Source organism: Andrena cerasifolii, chromosome 16 (assembly GCF_050908995.1).
Source record: "Andrena cerasifolii isolate SP2316 chromosome 16, iyAndCera1_principal, whole genome shotgun sequence".
Taxonomy (NCBI): Eukaryota; Metazoa; Arthropoda; class Insecta; order Hymenoptera; family Andrenidae; genus Andrena; species Andrena cerasifolii.
Genome location: NC_135133.1, coordinates 4,164,932 through 4,182,403, shown reverse-complemented (window position 1 = coordinate 4,182,403; position 17,472 = coordinate 4,164,932). Strand labels below are relative to the sequence as shown.

The 17,472-nt window shown below is 42.9% G+C and overlaps 5 protein-coding genes and 1 non-coding gene across 13 annotated transcripts; 2 read left to right on the top strand and 4 right to left on the bottom strand.

Annotated features, from left to right (window-relative positions):
- Positions 1-71: 71 nt before the first annotated feature.
- Yip2 (yippee interacting protein 2) lies at positions 72-3,044 on the top strand. Its single transcript, XM_076829505.1, has 8 exons — positions 72-211; positions 1,012-1,178; positions 1,474-1,605; positions 1,703-1,967; positions 2,036-2,211; positions 2,301-2,501; positions 2,575-2,729; positions 2,812-3,044. Exons 1-8 carry the CDS (start codon positions 193-195, stop codon positions 2,894-2,896), a joined length of 1,200 nt encoding a protein of 399 aa, XP_076685620.1. The 5' UTR covers positions 72-192; the 3' UTR covers positions 2,897-3,044.
- Positions 1,463-5,524, bottom strand: LOC143377795 (odorant receptor 22b). 2 transcript variants are annotated; one of them, XM_076829511.1, is made up of 6 exons: positions 4,647-5,524; positions 3,822-4,354; positions 3,645-3,744; positions 3,457-3,564; positions 3,228-3,383; positions 1,463-3,166 (listed from the first exon to the last, which is right to left on the bottom strand). In XM_076829511.1, the coding sequence occupies exons 1-6, from the start codon at positions 4,974-4,976 to the stop codon at positions 3,110-3,112; spliced, it is 1,284 nt and encodes a 427-aa protein (XP_076685626.1). In that variant the 5' UTR covers positions 4,977-5,524; the 3' UTR covers positions 1,463-3,109. The 2 variants fall into 2 exon arrangements, with proteins under 2 accessions (XP_076685626.1, XP_076685625.1); XM_076829510.1 differs by lacking the exon at positions 4,647-5,524 and having other exon boundaries at positions 1,463-3,135; positions 3,822-4,624.
- On the bottom strand, positions 4,490-4,561 carry Trnag-ucc (transfer RNA glycine (anticodon UCC)). The gene has a single exon. It is a non-coding gene; the product is annotated as a tRNA-Gly (tRNA).
- Positions 5,525-7,236: 1,712 nt separating the features above from the next.
- Positions 7,237-12,775, top strand: Su(r) (dihydropyrimidine dehydrogenase su(r)). The gene is made up of 16 exons (XM_076829451.1): positions 7,237-7,528; positions 7,612-7,722; positions 8,785-9,117; positions 9,190-9,498; positions 9,568-9,891; positions 9,966-10,176; positions 10,245-10,429; positions 10,514-10,729; positions 10,789-10,953; positions 11,041-11,193; positions 11,258-11,378; positions 11,468-11,730; positions 11,795-11,971; positions 12,039-12,263; positions 12,349-12,506; positions 12,588-12,775. The coding sequence occupies exons 1-16, from the start codon at positions 7,484-7,486 to the stop codon at positions 12,664-12,666; spliced, it is 3,075 nt and encodes a 1,024-aa protein (XP_076685566.1). The 5' UTR covers positions 7,237-7,483; the 3' UTR covers positions 12,667-12,775.
- Positions 10,511-14,092, bottom strand: LOC143377802 (phospholipase A2-like). Its single transcript, XM_076829523.1, has 4 exons — positions 13,459-14,092; positions 13,181-13,340; positions 12,944-13,096; positions 10,511-12,860 (listed from the first exon to the last, which is right to left on the bottom strand). The coding sequence occupies exons 1-4, from the start codon at positions 13,760-13,762 to the stop codon at positions 12,761-12,763; spliced, it is 717 nt and encodes a 238-aa protein (XP_076685638.1). The 5' UTR covers positions 13,763-14,092; the 3' UTR covers positions 10,511-12,760.
- A 144-nt stretch (positions 14,093-14,236) lies between these two features.
- Def8 (differentially expressed in FDCP 8 homolog) lies at positions 14,237-17,381 on the bottom strand. 7 transcript variants are annotated; one of them, XM_076829491.1, is made up of 9 exons: positions 17,057-17,381; positions 16,542-16,607; positions 16,139-16,477; positions 15,786-16,077; positions 15,541-15,711; positions 15,354-15,407; positions 15,012-15,253; positions 14,702-14,937; positions 14,237-14,631 (listed from the first exon to the last, which is right to left on the bottom strand). In XM_076829491.1, the coding sequence occupies exons 3-9, from the start codon at positions 16,340-16,342 to the stop codon at positions 14,385-14,387; spliced, it is 1,446 nt and encodes a 481-aa protein (XP_076685606.1). In that variant the 5' UTR covers positions 16,343-16,477; positions 16,542-16,607; positions 17,057-17,381; the 3' UTR covers positions 14,237-14,384. The 7 variants fall into 7 exon arrangements, with proteins under 7 accessions (XP_076685606.1, XP_076685609.1, XP_076685610.1 ...); XM_076829494.1 differs by having other exon boundaries at positions 16,139-16,440; XM_076829495.1 differs by lacking the exon at positions 16,542-16,607 and having other exon boundaries at positions 16,139-16,440.
- Positions 17,382-17,472: the final 91 nt, after the last annotated feature.

Below are 17,472 nucleotides of genomic sequence, written 5' to 3'. Positions count from 1 at the left end.
ACTGAAATAAGCCCCTCCTCCCATTGATAACTATAGCACAGTATACATATATCCTGTAAACAGGAGTAGTCACTGCCCACAGCAGTGTCGAAGCGTAACTTGTACAGTACAATAATTGTGCCGAACCGTCGAATTCTTCGATTATATATTTAATTTGATTATTGCACCGAGAAAGAAAAATTTACTTGCACGATGTCCGTCGTAACGAAAGGTATGTACAATCTCTCGTATATAGTTACTGTATGTAAATGCAACGCTTGATTTGTAATTTAAACATTCACTTTACGCGTTTAGACACACAGTACTTTACGCGTTATTTATCAAATAATTTTCAGATCATTAGTTTATAATATTAATAGATTATAATGTTTTTTGAAAATATTATCAGCGGTAGGCAAAATAATTGCGTACATAGTCCGTGCGCTTAAAAACACTCGTTACACACACGGGCACGTAGTTTCTAACTTTCGCGATAAAGATGTAGGTCAAATTTATCAACATGATAAAACGTAAAATAAAAATAGGATTCACGCGGTATATATAATAAGCCTTCACTCATGAATGTATATCCAATATGACAATAAAATGGTCCGATATAAGAGATATATGGAATGCTTTGATTTTATCTCAAGCGTTAAATTTTCTTCTTTCTCCCAAAATTCTTGTTTTTGTAGTCGTTTATCGTAATTATCGTATGGTTTTACACAATCCTCTGTAAATTTCTCTATTTTTCTGACCTTTGGAGCTATACTCGCGACAGTGGCACTCATTCAGCATGATACACAACAAAATTGTCTCATAATTTCAAGTTTACATATTTTAATTACACAATATGAACAATTGAGTGAAATTAATTTCTCTTTTCAATAACCACGAGGATAAACATTAAGGTATATATCAGAGTTGAATGGCAATCTAAATTTAATATCTTAAATAAATATGCTTAATGTATGCATGGCCTTTCTTTAATTGGCCCTACAAAATGATCATACGAGCGTACCTTTCTTACAGGAGTCTTCATTGTGGCTGCGAAGCGTACCCCATTCGGTACAATGGGTGGGGCATTTGTCAACAAAAGTGCCACTGAGTTATCAGTAGTTGCTGCGACATCTGCCTTGCAATCGGCAGGATTAAAACCTGAACAAATAGACAGTACCGTTTTTGGTCATGTACTCGCTGTACGTATTATAATGGTGAAATCTACAAGCAGTGGCGCACCCAGATGGGGGACCAAGGTGGCCTGGCACCTCCAAAAAAAGAGCTTAGTAAAAAGAAAAGAGAACTGAATTTTGTTCTTTAACTAAATTTTTCTAATCACCCAATGAATTTAATTGAATTTATATTAAAAATGTTTTTATCCCTTCGACTCGGCTATCCCAATATTAAATCCTGAGTGCGTCACTGTCTACAGCTCTATTCTTAAAAGCAATTAAACATCCCTGTTTCGCACTCTGACCAACTGTTCTTTCAAAGGGATCAGCTGCTGACGGAGGTTTTCTGGCACGTCATGTATCATTGAAGTCCGGAGTTCCTTTGGAGAAGCCAGCTTTCGGAGTCAACAGATTGTGTGGCTCTGGATTTCAGTCAGTAGTTTGCGGTGCACAGGTACAGGCTTCTATACGTTTCTAAACTGATAGAAATAAAAATGATTGGACACAGTCTCTTCGCAGTAGATACTATTTCAATTACGTCTAACTTTCAGAGTATCTTAATAGGAGAGTCTAAAGTGGTTCTAACAGGAGGTGCGGAGAATATGAGCCAAGTTCCTTTTGTCGTAAGGAATATTCGTTTCGGTACAGCTTTAGGGCAGAAGTATGAGTTCGAAGATATGCTGTGGCTTGGAATGATGGACACCCACTGTAATGTGCCCATGGGCATGACAGCAGAAATACTCGGAGCTAAGTATGGCTTGAAGAGAGAGGAAGTAGACGAGTTCGCTCTAAGGAGCCAGCAGTTATGGAAAGCTGGTAAACACTTGCTACTGGTAAAGGCTCTTCTCCTTGTATTACGAAAGCTTAATGACCGATCGTTGTAGCCAATGATGCTGGCCGTTTCAAAGAGGAGATTGCGCCCGTAACGGTGAAAGCGAAGAAGCAAGATGTTGTCGTTACCACGGATGAACATCCGCGCCCTCAAACAACTCTTCAAAACTTATCTAAGCTGTCTTCCGTTTTTAAGAAGGATGGTATCGTCACAGCGGGCTCTGCATCTGTACGTTAAATCGCGTCTCATTGAACTGCCCAACAGTATATACTAGATTTACGCGTGTATCTTGTAAACATATACTTCTCATTCTACAGGGTATTTGCGACGGTGCGGGAGCTGTTATTTTAGCCAGCGAAGAAGCCGTTAAGACGCAAGGACTTAAGCCACTGGCGCGTTTAGTTGGCTACACAGTTGTGGGCGTAGAACCTAGCATCATGGGAATCGGACCTGCACCAGCTATCAAAGAACTTCTTAAAATAACAAATAAAACGATGAACGACGTGGAGCTCGTCGAGGTAAGAATTTCAGCGAACATGTTACATTAGATTTACTCGAATCCAATCCACTGTATACTCCACATTTTAACAGATTAACGAAGCGTTCGGAGCGCAGACACTAGCGTGCGCTAAAGACCTCGATTTAGACATTAATAAGTTGAACGTGGACGGCGGTGCTATTGCTCTTGGACATCCATTGGCTGCATCTGGTAGCAGAATTACAACTCACTTAGTACACGAGCTCAGGTACATTGATACTAAATAAAATTACTACAATACACTCTGCGTTGATTACAAGATTAATTACAACGACGTATTACTCTCGCAGAAGACGAAAAAGTGGGAAACTTGGTATTGGCTCTGCCTGCATTGGCGGAGGTCAAGGAATAGCAGTCATGGTCGAAGCTCTATGATAATACACATCAGTCACGGTCCAAGATAAGAGTCGTGGACTGTGCAAATAAAATTGTGTAATATCCCAACACGTGTATGTTAAGAAATCTGTGTTCGATTTATATTTTTGATATTCAAAAAATATACATTTATATATTTTTCTGTTAATATGGGTTTTATATTATGTACAGCAATATTTCCCTACGATAAACTTCCTCCGATCGACAACAGATTCAACCGTCCGTAGAAGTTTGCAAAACTGTAAAAATGGAGTACGACATTCGCAAAATCTAAAAAAAAACGCCGATAAATTTGAAGAGAAAATTGCGAGGCATAAGCAGGTACACTTACTTTAACGAACGTCTGTAAAGACAATTCCATGATATTCCCAGCGGTCAGAATGAGTGGCTTCTGAGCCCTGAACATCGTGATTTGTATGGCTTGTTTGAAAGCCTTGGTATTCCGCCACCAATCGTTAGAATAGGCAGCGATAATTAGATTTGTGCTCTGTAAATGCGATTCTGTTAAGCAGAATCTCGCTTTACTTTTCAGTAAAAGGTCAGTTGTAACGATTGCGTACGTGGAGGTACAATTCGTTGCCGTGCCAGCAATATATAAAGATTTGGTAAGTCATGCAGCACATGTACATTACCATACCAAAGAGAACGGACGGAATGTAGTCTTTCATCTGCGAACGCGACAAGTCCCAATTCCGTACATAGGCAAAACTAACTGTAGCAACTAATACATAGAATGTACAAAATATACCTGTGCTATATTGAATGCAATTAAACAGATAATAATGCAATTAACTAGGAACTGAAGGAATATCGCTGTGCCGAATATATTCTGGATCTCTCTCGCGAAGCTGGAAATATTCAACAATTCAGCTGCAGACTTAAACAATGAGAAGCACGGTATCCTTATCTGCGTTTCGAGACTCACTCGAATATCATATTACTGTGCCTGACGCAGAGCTTCAAATCTTCGTACGTCCCGTTGCAATCGTTCACTGCAGATTTTCCAATGTGATCGCTCGAACTCAATGGTTTCTTTACTTTGCTGCTTATCGAAACGATGTTGCGGCTAAGCAGCGTTAACTGGCAGCAAGCAGCGGTGATAAATCCCGTTACCAAAGTATCTATCGCGACGTTGTTGAAGCAGCAAATAATGATTGCCACGGTCTGATGTAGGGAGGTAATCTCGAAAGCTGGGGTGGCAGTCACATTATAGGGGTACCATCCCCCCATCGGCAATTGCTTGGATCTTCCAGCGAGCAGATCGGCGATCGGCGTCATACCCCAGCAAAATACTGCCATCCCGCCGAAACTCTGATAAGCGATATGATGAAAGATCCCGTGCCAAGTGTAATACGTTACTATGCGCTCGTATTTCGTGTTATCTCGACTGAACATTTCACTGTTCGTCACGTCTATCAGAGCCTGGATGCGCTTTTGTCGGCGAAGAATCAGAATCACCTAAGCACGAGCGTAATAAACCGAATAAACGTCTAATAAAATTATATCACTCTATAATATTGATTCCGAACGGAAACGATCGCGTGTAATTAATTTCAGTAGAAATGTTCCAGGAACAAATGAAAAAAAGGAATGTGCGATGGCCGGGAATCGAACCCGGATCAACTGCTTGGAAGGCAACTATGCTAACCATTACACCACCATCGCACGGTGATGGTACATTGAAATTTTAGAATGAAAACGTACGTAACTTAAGAAAGCTTTATTACAAATCTGATTCACTGATAAGGACCTTGCAAGCGTGAGTGACATTCGTCATTAGAATTGTCACGCCAGCAACAATTTCCCCCATGTCCCCCCAGCTCGCGATAAGATACGCGATTTCAGTGGCGAGGAAAATCCCTAAGAGAAAGACGAAACTGCAAACCGTGTACGGAATGTATAGACACAGGTATTTGCCCTGAACGGGCCACATGCCCATATAATAAATCATCGACAGGCTAACTTTCAAATGCTTGTTAGGACTGATCGTCCTGAGTCTCGTTTCTTTCGGGGCAAACACATCCATCTTCCGATTCGAACTGATTCCGTTCGACTTGAATATTCCACAGGAACAGAGCATCCTCTGCTATGGATAGCATCGAGTATTAGGTGGCCATTTACTTGAACCACATTCTAGGGTCGCAAGCTATTAATTGAAAGACTTGATGCTACGGGACGGTCTGGACATGTTCTGTAATTACGTCCCCTTCTGCTTCCTCGCATCTGTACTTAATTGAGGGCATTCGGCAAGAACAGTTGCGTCGCGCTGTAATAATGCTCGACTATAGAGGATCGCTTTCTTATTAACGTTTAATGAGAAATCGACGAATGGTAAGGCAGATAAGTTCTGTTAACCGGAGGACAATGCTACGCGCGAGTTCCACTAGATCGGATGGCGTCCGTTCTATAACCCAACAGTGCGATTTGTGCGACAAGTCAGAAACGATACGCTCGCTGCATTTTGCAAGAATTTATTGGCCTGTTGTTAGTACACTGTGTGTGCACAATTGCGAGATAGTGGAGCACCGTCCACTTAATTATTGAACTGCTTGATTACGAGAACCGACCTATGCTCGGGCTGGATTGATCGATCACAAGTGTCTACATCGATAAACTGTATTTTAACCGATGCACAGTGTAACGAGTATATAAAAAAAAATCAATTTTCCATTAAGATACAGTTATTTACACGTAATTCATATGTTAATCATATCGTGCATACTTTTGTAAATAAATTAAGTAAATATTTTTTTTTAAATACATTTAAACACAAATTAATAACTTATGAAACAATTATAAAAAAAATAAAATTAATTTTTTTAATAATTCGTTTTGATAATAAATTTTAAATTATTCATTCTTATTATACATCATCATCAATATCAGTTGAATCTGAAGGAATTCAAAGCTCAGTGTCTTTCAAAAATAAATATTCTAGCACAGATTTGTCTAATTTTTCGTTTTATTAATGTATTTCTTCTTATGTGGGAGCACTCGGGAGCAGATAAAATTTACACCAAATTAAAGGGCATAAAAAGAAGTAATTGTAGTAAAAAAATGAAAGAACCGATGTTTCGTTATTTTTTTTAATTCTCTCCAGAAGTTAGAAGATGCGACAAAAAAAGTAATAATTTGAGCCACTGGTACGTAGCCATATCTTTAAATGCAAGAATTTTTAATTAATAAAACGAAAGGAGGATATATTTTGCTTATTTTCAAAAAAGAAAGAGAGAAAAGAACTTATAAATACCACAAAAATGCAGTGGGTAAATATTTGCTGTGTGCAGTCTGTTGAATGTAATTACTGAGCTTAATCCTTTATTTATGGTATTAAGTTATGATGTTCTTATGTCGAAGGACTGTTTACTACCAATTTCACGAATTGAAATACAGAATTTAAAAACTCAAATTTTTGCTTTTTGAACACGTGCCGCGACACTGTGCGATGTACGTAACTGATTGCTGTATCAGATTGCATTACCAAAATTCTTTTGCGTTCGCGTGACCTAGTGATGTTAGCCCCGATAGAGCGATATAACGATATTTTGCGATGTAACAGTGAAAGCATTGAAGCGATTTAATGCAGCCATGTATCATACTGTTTCAAATTCCAAAGCGGCGAGTCCGATAATTTGTAGGAAACGTGCCTCTCGTCTTCTGGATTTGATAAGACACAGATTACGGGCAGAGGATAATAATGTTAAGAGATACTACATACAATACAGTATTCTTCAACCGGTGGTGTGCGAAAATTTTTAAATGAAAAGAAAATTGTATAATATATTAAATTGTAATTTTATAATATTATTTCGACGACCATGAAATATGTTGTCAAAGTTAGGAGGCCCGCCAAGTTCTGGGAGATTTACACTCTTTTTTATATTAAATCTCCCAAAAGTTAGCCGCTAAACCATCTGCCCCAAACCAACTACCGTTCACAGCTTTTTTCAAATATCTCGAAAACTAAAACCGAGCGACGGCAACGCGTAGGTATAGGAAAAAGTTATTCAGAATCATGCCCCGACCATATATTCCAAACTCATCGAAATCGTCGAGGATTGCCCCTTTGTAAATAATTACCGATTTAATAAATAAAATACTACTATCTACATTGGTTTTGATTTCTGCCTTAGCCGTCAGCCGGTCCGCGAAATATTTCTCCTATTTTGGCCGGTCCGCAGGTGTAAAAAGGTTGAAGAGCGCTGCTATAAAGTATATAAAAAGAAAAATAGAAAGTAACGTGTACATGTGTGAGAATGGTGGGGAAGTAGCTCTGCCTACCATTCCCACTACAGACACGCTCTTTAATCATATCGGATGACACGTATCGACACTATCTCATATAGAGAGAGAGCCATCCATTATCATGGCTCGTGATATTAAACAGTATGCAGTTCGCAGTTGTATGTAAAAGTACATACATAGTTCTCGCGTCAGTCGTCTTTCACGGGGGCTCGAAGTAAGTTGCTTCAGTTACCGAGGACAAGCATCTCTACGCGATTATTTGCAACGTTCGCGAGTGCCTGTCGTTCACGGTTAGGACCTTCCAAGTTTCACGCGATATTATTTAATACCGTCACGAAAAACATGGCACCCACTGCGACAATCAGCAAAGACGTGCCTGACATAGAGGTAAGTGTCAGCGGTGGCTTTCTGACATCTAACATTTGCTTGGCACAACGTTGAACTTGACAGCAGACAACACTTGTCCTCAGAGCATCCTGGACTTAAATCCGAAGATAAAGCCGTTCGCCAACCTTATCACTTCGGCGCACACGAAAGAGAACAAGAAGAAATGGAAGAGGAATATCAACGAGAAGTGCAGTGTAAGATGCACCGCAGAGGAAACTCTTGCCGATCCATTCAATTCTTACATAGTTTATCGCGAGAAATCAGGATGACGCAATGATTACGGATCGTTGTGTAATGAGATGGTCACTCTTCTACAGGGATCGGCGGGCTTAAGCTACCGCTGATGGAGGGGGAAACACCTATAGGAGCGGTGGTTGGTGGTACGCGACTGACGCAGGCGCAGTTCATGAACTAAGCTTAAGCCCGGCGATCTCTGCTCTCCTAGGGAGCTAGCAATACGGTTACAGTATTGTCTCGTTGAGAGCTCGGTTTGGTTTACACGTTGTGGACTTTTCGCTATCCCTACCACTTCTGTCTCACTCTTGCCAGGCGAAGGAGAGAGTGAGTGAGAGGCACTGAGAGGCGAGGACGGTACGAGACAGACGACGCGTTGATATTTTGTCTCGCTCCGTCTTTCAGACGCCTGACGCGAGCGCTTACCGTGAGCACGAAACCGCTTTCGCAACATCTTGACGCAGGCCCGGCTCAAGTCTTTTTTGCGCCCTAGGCGAATTGGTCAAATTGCGCCCTGTATTATAATACCTTTGTTTGAGATTATTTATGAGTTTACTCTGAAAGATTAGGCAACTGCCTAGGGCGTACAAGGGGTTGATAAGGGGCGCAAAATGGTCTTTTCATTGTTAGCATTCTTGAAAATAAACTTTTAAATGAAATACTACAAATTGTACTGCAACTGTTTTAAACTAGGAATAAAAATTCGGAGTAAGGTCATCAATAATCTCAAATAAATGTATTATAATAAAGAGCGCAATTGGACAACTTCGACGCATGCGTCGAGCAGTCGCGATTCCATCTGAACGCTCACGCTCGCCGCGCACGCAGTGTTCCATCTCGCTTCTCGCTTTGGCCAGAAAGAAGCGAGAAACGATCGCTCGGAATTAAAGGAAAAAAAGAGGTCTGTTTACGATACGGGTTCATCGCCGGTCCCGGCCAGCGAGCCCTCAATGAAGAAATACTGTACTACGTAAATACACGCAGCTACCATACCTTCCTACAAACGTGCTTGGTTCTTGCAGAAATGCCCACCATTGACGAAGAATTTCGACGACATTAAGCACACCACGCTCAGTGAGCGCGGCGCACTAAAAGAAGCCGCGCGTTGTTTAAAATGCACGGACGCGCCTTGCCAGAAATCGTGCCCCACGCAGCTGGACATCAAGTCCTTCATTACATCTATTTCGAATAGAAATTATTATGGCGCGGCGAAGGCGATTCTGTCGGACAATCCTCTGGGGCTCACCTGCGGCATGGTGTGCCCAACGAGCGACCTTTGCGTGGGTGGGTGTAACTTGTACGCCTCCGAAGAAGGGCCTATTAATATCGGCGGGCTCCAACAGTACGCCACGGATGTAAGGAGCTAAAAGTATACAATGAGCATTACCCACCGCAACGATTATAAGATCCTGCACCTCGTTCCGTAGGTTTTCAAGCAAATGAATATACCGCAGAGCAGAATCCCCGGGCAAAGTGTCCCGCACGCTGATACCAAGATCGCGTTGCTGGGCTGTGGCCCGGCTTCCTTGTCCTGCGCGACGTTCCTCGCGCGTTTAGGCTACGATCGCATCACGATCTTCGAGAAACAAAATTACATCGGCGGCCTAAGTGCTTCCGAGATACCGCAATATCGGCTACCGTACGATGTCGTCAACTTCGAGGTGGACCTGGTTAAAGATCTGGGAGTGAAGATCGAACTGGGCAGAGCATTATCCGACACTGATTTAACGATACAGGTTCTGACGAGACCTTCTCACAATCGGTTCAGAATTGAATTTCGCTTTCATGCATCGATATTCTTTCAGGCTCTTCAGAGTGCAGAGTACAGAGCTATCTTCTTGGGGATCGGTCTCCCGGAAGCAAAGACTGTTCCGATCTTCTCTAACCTCACCGAGGAGATGGGCTTCTTCACTTCGAAGAACTTCCTGCCGAAAGTAGCGAGAGGCAGCAAGCCAGGGATGTGCGCGTGCAAGAGCAACGAGCTACCTTCTCTTCGCGGGAACGTCGTTGTTCTTGGAGCCGGAGACACGGCGTTCGATTGCGCTACTTCGGCTCTCAGATGCGGCGCGAAGAAGGTGTTCGTAGTTTTCAGAAAAGGCTTCACCAACGTCCGAGCAGTTCCCGAAGAGGTGATTCGTCGTTTCGTACAATAAACTACTTTGTATACCTGTATTCCCTAAATCGTGTCTTCCGGCGTGTTTAGCTTGACCTCGCGAGAGAAGAGAAATGCGAGTTCATCCCCTTCCAGTCGCCGAAGCAAGTGATCGCCCGCAACGGGAAAATAGTCGCGATAGAATTCTATCGGACCGAGGAGAATGAAAACGGCGACTGGGTGGAGGACGAGGAACAAGTCTGCAGGCTTAAAGCCGACTTTGTGATATCGGCTTTTGGATCAGGGTTGCAAGACCCCAGCGGTAAGAGTTCATACTACACACGTTAAGGTCCCTCTAGAAGCAGGTACCGAGAGTTTCTGATTTTTAAGTGAGGAGAGCCATGGCTCCTGTTAAAATAAACAAGTGGTATTTACCGGAAGTGGACACGGAGACAATGAGCACGTCTGTGCCTGGAGTCTTCTGCGGCGGAGATCTTGCTGGCGTTGCTAATACCACCGTCGAATCTGTAAACGATGGGAAGGTGGCTGCTTGGTACATGCACAAATTTATTCAGGTTACATCTTCAGAAATTCAATCGTATCTTTCTTATCGTCACAGCGACGTACGCTTAACGATTTGTTCGCTCGCTATCCAACAGAATTCTTACAACCTCCAAGTACCTGAGATTCCCCAGCTGCCTAAATTTCACAGCCCGATCGACGACGTTGATCTAACTGTCGAGATGTGCGGCCTGAAGTTCGAAAATCCTTTCGGCCTTGCCTCTGCACCGCCGTGCACCACTAGCGCTATGATCCGACGAGCCTTTGAAGCGGGATGGGCCTTCGCCGTGACGAAAACGTTCTCCTTGGACAAAGTAAACGGCTTCATCATCGAATCATGCATGGAAATCGTTCTGATAAAGTAAATTTATAGGACCTCGTCACTAACGTGTCTCCGAGGATAATCAAGGGCACGACTTCCCGGCATCATTACGGTCCGGAGCAAGGCAGTTTCTTAAACATCGAGCTCATATCCGAGAAATCGGAGGCTTACTGGTGCAACAGCGTGACGGAATTGAAGAGGGACTTCCCCGCCAAGGTCTGCAAGTAACATTCGCGCACCTCCCAGATGTTTTCCAATTAATGCTAATACGAACGATTACGTGTTACGTGGTTTGTTCGACAGATCGTTATAGCTAGTATTATGTGCACGTACAACAGAGCAGATTGGACGGAGCTGGCACAAAAAGCGGAGACTTCCGGTGCCGACGCCTTGGAGTTGAACTTGTCCTGTCCCCATGGAATGGGAGAGTCTGGAATGGGTTTGGCTTGCGGTCAGGTATGTTTATTATAATTCCAAATACTTGGTTAATATTTCATTCCGGGTTGTTACCTTGCTCAAGGATCCTGAATTGGTAAGGAACATTTCGAGGTGGGTTCGGGATGCTGTGAAGATACCGTTCTTCGTGAAACTGACACCGAATATCACCGATGTCGTTTCGATAGCCAAGGCAGCTTACGAAGGTACACTCTTCATACGATTCTTTCGCGATGGAACTATAAAAATGAAGTCGAAATCAGGCGGAGAATGTTCAGAGACATGACTGTAATAGGTCGCGCGGACGGAGTGTCTGCGATAAATACTGTACAAGGTTTAATGGGCCTGCACTCCGACGCCACTCCGTGGCCAGCTATTGGGGTGAAAAAGGCTACCACCTACGGTGGCATGTCAGGGAACGCGACTAGGCCTCAAGCTTTAAGAGCTGTTTCTTCTATTTCGAAGGAGCTACCCGGCTTCCCCATCCTTGGGATCGGTGGTATTGATTCGGCAGACGTTGCTCTTCAATTTCTTCATTGCGGCGCGTCAGTCGTACAGGTGAATTAATCGTGCTGATTATAATCACATTATTCGTACTAAATTATTCTCGAACGATGGACAGATCTGCAGCGCCATACAGAATCAAGATTTCACTTTGATCGACGATTACGTAACTGGTTTAAAAGCCTTGCTATACTTGAAGAGCCTGCGGCAAGTGAAAGACTGGGATGGACAAAGTCCGCCGACGTTTAAGCATCAAAAAGGGAAACCGGTTTCGTTGCAACATGCTCTTGGTAAAGTGAGTATCGCTCGATGAAAGTTGAACTTGGTCATTGACACTGCATTATAATCGACGCGCGTTACAGAATGTCCCGTACTTCGGAGAATATCAGAAGCTTCGAGAGCAAAAGATAGCCGAGATTAAAGCGAACTCAAATCCGCTGGATAAAATCATTGAAGTAACGAGACCCGCTCCGAATCCAGTTTCCCCTATTCCAACGATAAAGGACGTGATTGGAAAAGCTGTGAATCATATAGGAGCTTACAAGGATCTAAACACTAAAGAGCAAGTTGTCGCATTGATAGACGACGTACGTTTTCATCGTCGCTGAATAAAATTCATTAAACTTCTTTTCAATAGTATGTGATAATATAAACAGCTTTTACATTCCTTAGGATATGTGTATAAATTGCGGGAAATGTTACATGGCTTGCGCTGATTCTGGCTACCAAGCGATTCAGTTCGATTCCGAAACTCACATTCCGAAAGTAACCGACGACTGCACCGGTTGCACGCTCTGCCTCTCAGTCTGTCCCATTATCGACTGTATTACGTAAGTTTCCCTTCTTTTTCGCAGCGCCATTGCTTACAATTATTTCATGTAATTACAAGTATCGTCGCATTACTGTTTCAGAATGATACCGAAAACGATACCGCACGTTATTAACAGAGGTATATCGCCGAAAGGATTATTCGAACTTTCCCTCCCTTGAAAATAAGCTTGTCCCTTCTCTTTTGAAACGCTATAGGTAATTCTATATTACATAGCGCATCATGTATAATTAAGAACAAATAAAACAAAGATACTTAAAGAACGAAAAAGTCTGGATTGTCGAACCACTCCATCGTTTCTGGCTGAGTACGATTGTAACTGTACTCCTCGCATTTGTCGTTTAACAACCGGTGCCTGAAATTCAATTTAAAAAATGACCGTACGGACGTGCCCCTCGTGGAAGAAATATCAATGATCATTATAATACAATACATTACCCTGCGTATTTCTCACAGCCTACAATCGGATAATACTTCTTGAAGCACTGCGGCCTTAAAACATTGAAGTACGTAGTTCCTATGTTAGTAGCGATTAAAGAATCAGCTTCCTTCAAACAATGGTAGAAGTTGTTGTCGCAGTCGCAAGACGATCTACTCGCAAGATACATATATATTTCTGTTTTAATAATCTAAGATGACCATGAGAAAACATTATGAAATCCATTCCGCAATTACCTCGTGAAAATACCATTATTCGTAAGGCCATATCGTTCCTCTTGTGCTCGGATTCCGTCCGGGCAAGAATCGTGAGCCCTGCAACAGGCGTCCGTCCTCTTAAACAAGCCGAGGTCCTTCTGGTTCGGAGATATATCACCGTCGCCGCACCAATATGTACCTGAAATTAACATTGAACTATCAAAGGCGCGTTACGTATTCGGTCGTTTATCGCGTCTCATTCACGCATAACGTATATAATATTCAGATTGCAAAGTCCGCGAAATAATATCACGCACCTGGGAATATCGCTTTAATTTGGGGTTTGTATGGGTTTAGAGCATCGCCGATCGACGTTCTCTTGTCTGTGGGTATATTCAGCACTGGAATGAGAGACGCTACACCTCTCAAGTTGTCTCTGACAGTTTCGACCCCGTGATTAAGCATTCGCCCGGATTTCATCAGTGTCCTAATCGTTTGCTCGAGTGGACCAACGAAGGTCTCCTTTGGATTTTTGGGGCCAATTCTGAGGAACTCGCAGCCCCCGAATCCGACTATCAAGAGAACCGAGGCGAGTAACAGAAACACGCGTGGCGGGAACATCGCGGTGCCAAGCGTTACAGAGTACTGAGTGACTTGGAAGAAATCGAAGCGTTTTTTTGCGAACGAAGAATTTGTTGTGTTGCCTGGACCCGAGGTGCGCGTCAGATGCCTATTGACTGACTTGACATTGACGCTACCCCCTTTTAAGCGAACTGCCAACTTCCCACAACGTTCTGTTTATCTGCGTGATACAGAATACGTAGCAAGCCGGAAAATAATTGTTCGGCACCTGTGCAAATGATCGAGTAATCTATGGAACAATGTTATCTAAATTGTTCCTGAGTACTGGAAGCAAATTGTTTCTTGAAAGTTGTTGTCGAAAAATAATAGGCGCAATTTAACGGCTGCCTTTTATTGTTCGTCGCACAAAGGCGTCGGTACTCCGTGCTTATTACGAAATACGTAGAGAGTCTGCCATGCTTCAGCAATGCCCTCGCACTTGATCGAGAGATTAGGCATTAAGCAATCCAAAAATATAAAATTATCGCTCAGGTTTATTTTACAAAACGATTGCACGGAACGTAACATACAGGTACTAGAAAATTGCAACGCGGTAATGGCGATCCTCAACGTGTTTAGGGAGCAAACGCGAGGAGAAGCAGAGTACAAAAGGTAAACGTTTTTACGTCGCGTCGCTCGGGGATTCGGTTGTGTTCAAACCGTCTTCCGTGATACAGTCGCCTGTATCAGAAGTTTGCTGTTCCTCCAAGGCGCGCCGCTTTTGAAGTCTCGTGCAACGCGGGCAAGAATGATTTCGTTTCGACCAGCATGCGCGGTGATGGACGGCCGAGCATTGATGGCAAGTTAAGGAGCTCGCGTCCCACGGATAAATGATCTCATCGTTGCCGCACAATTCGCACAAATGACCCCTGCGAAACAACATACGAGACAGTTTAGGCTTCTAGAGCGCTCTCACTCTGAATCGTCTTTAAAGTCTACCTCGCTTTGCACAATTGGCACTGTTCCGTGATGTGAGCGTGCATGGCGTCGTACGCAGCTCGGATCTCCTCCAGAAGCGTTCCACTGTTCAGATCCACGAGATCTCTGATGGAATAATTCCCTGCGTTCTCGATCATATGAGTGTGTATTCTAAGTTTCCACGGCAGCCCCTGATTATTAGCTTCCGGGCATAGAACCAAGTAGCGCTTCATCATCTGCATTTCCTCCCGCATCCTCTGTCCCATTCAATTGCAATTTCAGCTCGTAATTCGGTACTCTTCTGCAATTACAGAATTGTGATACGCTTTACCTTCACTGAGGACAGGTCTGGGACCAGAGTGAACAGCTTTGGATTCAATTCCTCCAGCGGTAAAACGGAACGGTCCTCTAGAAGAGTTAAAAGTTGCGCCGCGGCTCGTGACACGAGTCGCGGCTCCATGTCCCAATTTCGAATCACTCGCGCGGGGATCACCATCGCGGTATTCCAATGGCATCTCTGACAGTAATACAATCCACTGTAGTCGCAAAGGCGCGGCTCGATCCATGCTGATTCTATATTCGTATAATCGTACGTTAAAAAGTACACGCGTTTAAGATTATTTCTCAGTGCGCAAAACATCTTTAAAACTTTGCCTTCTCCTCGTTATGTTACCTGTATTCTTGAATGGGCTGCCAAAACAAGATAAGGATAATCCTTTTGAGAAAGCTTGTAATGAAAATATAGTTTAACCATGCGATAAAGAATACCTCTCGTATTTTAAAAGAGCTGATAAGATGGAAAGCTCGTTTCCCTTTGATAACTTGTACATAGCAATGCGTTCGTTAATGGTTCTACTTACTGAATGTTATTCGCACTTTGCATTCGGCGCACCGGTATCCCTGATTCGATAGGCCTTGTTCGGGGCAAATATCCTTCGTGTAAGTGTAACCGCCTGCCTCGCTGGCGACTACATGAACGCAGACTCTACATATATTGCTTAAACACTTCCAGTGGCAACAAAATTTGCAATCTATGGAAACAGAGCCCCGATGCCACAAAAATTCATACAAGATAGTGTAATAAGCGTAACATTGACAATCTCACCGCTACACATATACCATGACTGAAGCATAGTCCAAATGGCTCCGCTGCAATGATCGCAATATACTGGCACAGTGGTTGTTATATAATATTTCTGTGGCACTAAGTGGTGCTCGAGTATCACTTGGGTCTCCAGTAAATTCTCTTCCGAGGTTTCTCGTAATTCCTGCACTCTCAGGCGCAATTCGATTAAACGCCTAACGAGCCATTTTCGCTCTTCCGAGCACTCTGCGCTCTCTAGGACCATTTGCTTGCACTTTTGTACCATCTCTTTGAGATCCTCTTCGCATATAGCCTGGAGTAGAGAAAATGTAACTCAGCCCGAATTAAACGGAGCTTAAGTACTAGATTTCTACCTTGGATAACGAAAGCGCAGTTTCCACTGATTTTAGACTGAACGGTATAGCCCCCTTGCTATCCGAGCTATCGTCCGCTTCCCCCGTCATGTAGTCAGAGGACGAAGAAGGTGTCGATGGCATCGTTTCAGAACTGTCGGTTCGCATCCTTGATTCATGATTAGAATCGTAGGTGCTGCTCACGTTACTTTTCAAGTCAATCATTTTTCATAGGTACGGCAATATTGTTAACGAGACATGTTTTCATTAGATACATTTACTGGTTGTTGTGAATTACGCAGTTAGGCTCTCTGCATGAGTATCTAAATGAGTGCCAGGTTTACTTGGTTATACACAGAGCTGTACACGGGATTGTAATCAATTATCAATAACAAAGTATCGACAATGACGTTCAATTACTTACTTATCAGGTAGAAGCATTAAAAAACGACAGCTGACCAAACCATTAAGTGCTTGACGAAAACAACTACTAAAAGTCATTATTTTTAATTAGACGAACTACTTTGTCACCACTACGAGTCAATTTCTGAGCATTTTACGTATTATTCATTCGAACGCAGTATATGTATCGCTGTACTATACTTCGTACAGCTTCGATAGACAGCTCGATAGAAAAACGCACGTAAGTACTTATACTTAAAGCTCATTCAGACAGGTCGAGTAATTTAGTAATTTTTCGGGTGTGAACACTAAATTGTAGTCAAGTTGTTTAGTAAAACAATGGTAAATTACTAAATTACTCGATACTCGACGTGTCTGAATCAGCCTTTAGGGTCTTGATAAACCTGGGAACCATTGACACCTGACAGGCAAACGTCAAATGTGCATTGAAATTATACAGGAAATCCCAAAGTAATGGGACACGACAAACTGCGCCAAAAAATTCCTGACACCATAAGAAATCGAGTAGTCACTTACCATTAGGCAATCTGTGGCTTTGCTTTCAAGATCGAAGCCGTTGAAGTTTAGAAATCCGACTTCCGGTGCGTGCTACTGGAATTTGAATGTCAGTAATAGCTGTGGTCGCACGTAAGAAACACTAGAGCACAAAAACTGCGCGCTTCTTTTGCGTCCGCGGTATTGCAAGCATTCATTGTGCAATTGTATAATATGCATTCACTTTTAATCGCGATGGATATAGTTTTTAATGAATCTACGCAGCGTGATAATAACAGCGCGTCTCTTGAATATATTCAAGGACATCCTCTCACTATCGCAGCCCGGATATGACCCGGATACCACTGGATTACTGATTGCGTGAAGCTGACTTCAGTCAAGGGTAGAGCCAAGGTTGCCAGATCACGTAGGAAAAATAGCCCAAAAGCGCCAAAATT

Bases quoted from the DNA above. Each gene is read 5' to 3' on its own strand.
- Yip2 (XM_076829505.1), top strand. The intron at 1,179-1,473 runs GTACGTATTATA...GTTCTTTCAAAG, and splicing joins TTTTTGGTCATGTACTCGCT to GGATCAGCTGCTGACGGAGG. The intron at 1,968-2,035 runs GTAAACACTTGC...CGATCGTTGTAG, and splicing joins CCAGCAGTTATGGAAAGCTG to CCAATGATGCTGGCCGTTTC.
- LOC143377795 (XM_076829511.1), bottom strand. From the start codon at position 4,976: ATGCTCTGTTCCTGTGGAATATTCAAGTCGAACGGAATCAGTTCGAAT. The intron at 4,355-4,646 runs GTCCTTATCAGT...GCTCGTGCTTAG, and splicing joins ATGTCACTCACGCTTGCAAG to GTGATTCTGATTCTTCGCCG. The intron at 3,745-3,821 runs GTGAGTCTCGAA...GAATATTTCCAG, and splicing joins CACAGTAATATGATATTCGA to CTTCGCGAGAGAGATCCAGA.
- LOC143377802 (XM_076829523.1), bottom strand. From the start codon at position 13,762: ATGTTCCCGCCACGCGTGTTTCTGTTACTCGCCTCGGTTCTCTTGATA. The intron at 13,097-13,180 runs GTAATTGCGGAA...TCTTGCGAGTAG, and splicing joins AATAATGGTATTTTCACGAG to ATCGTCTTGCGACTGCGACA. The intron at 12,861-12,943 runs GTAATGTATTGT...ATTGAATTTCAG, and splicing joins GGCTGTGAGAAATACGCAGG to GCACCGGTTGTTAAACGACA.
- Def8 (XM_076829491.1), bottom strand. From the start codon at position 16,342: ATGATTGACTTGAAAAGTAACGTGAGCAGCACCTACGATTCTAATCAT. The intron at 15,408-15,540 runs GTAAGTAGAACC...TTTCATTACAAG, and splicing joins CAAAGTGCGAATAACATTCA to CTTTCTCAAAAGGATTATCC. The intron at 15,254-15,353 runs GTAACATAACGA...ATACGAATATAG, and splicing joins CAGCCCATTCAAGAATACAG to AATCAGCATGGATCGAGCCG.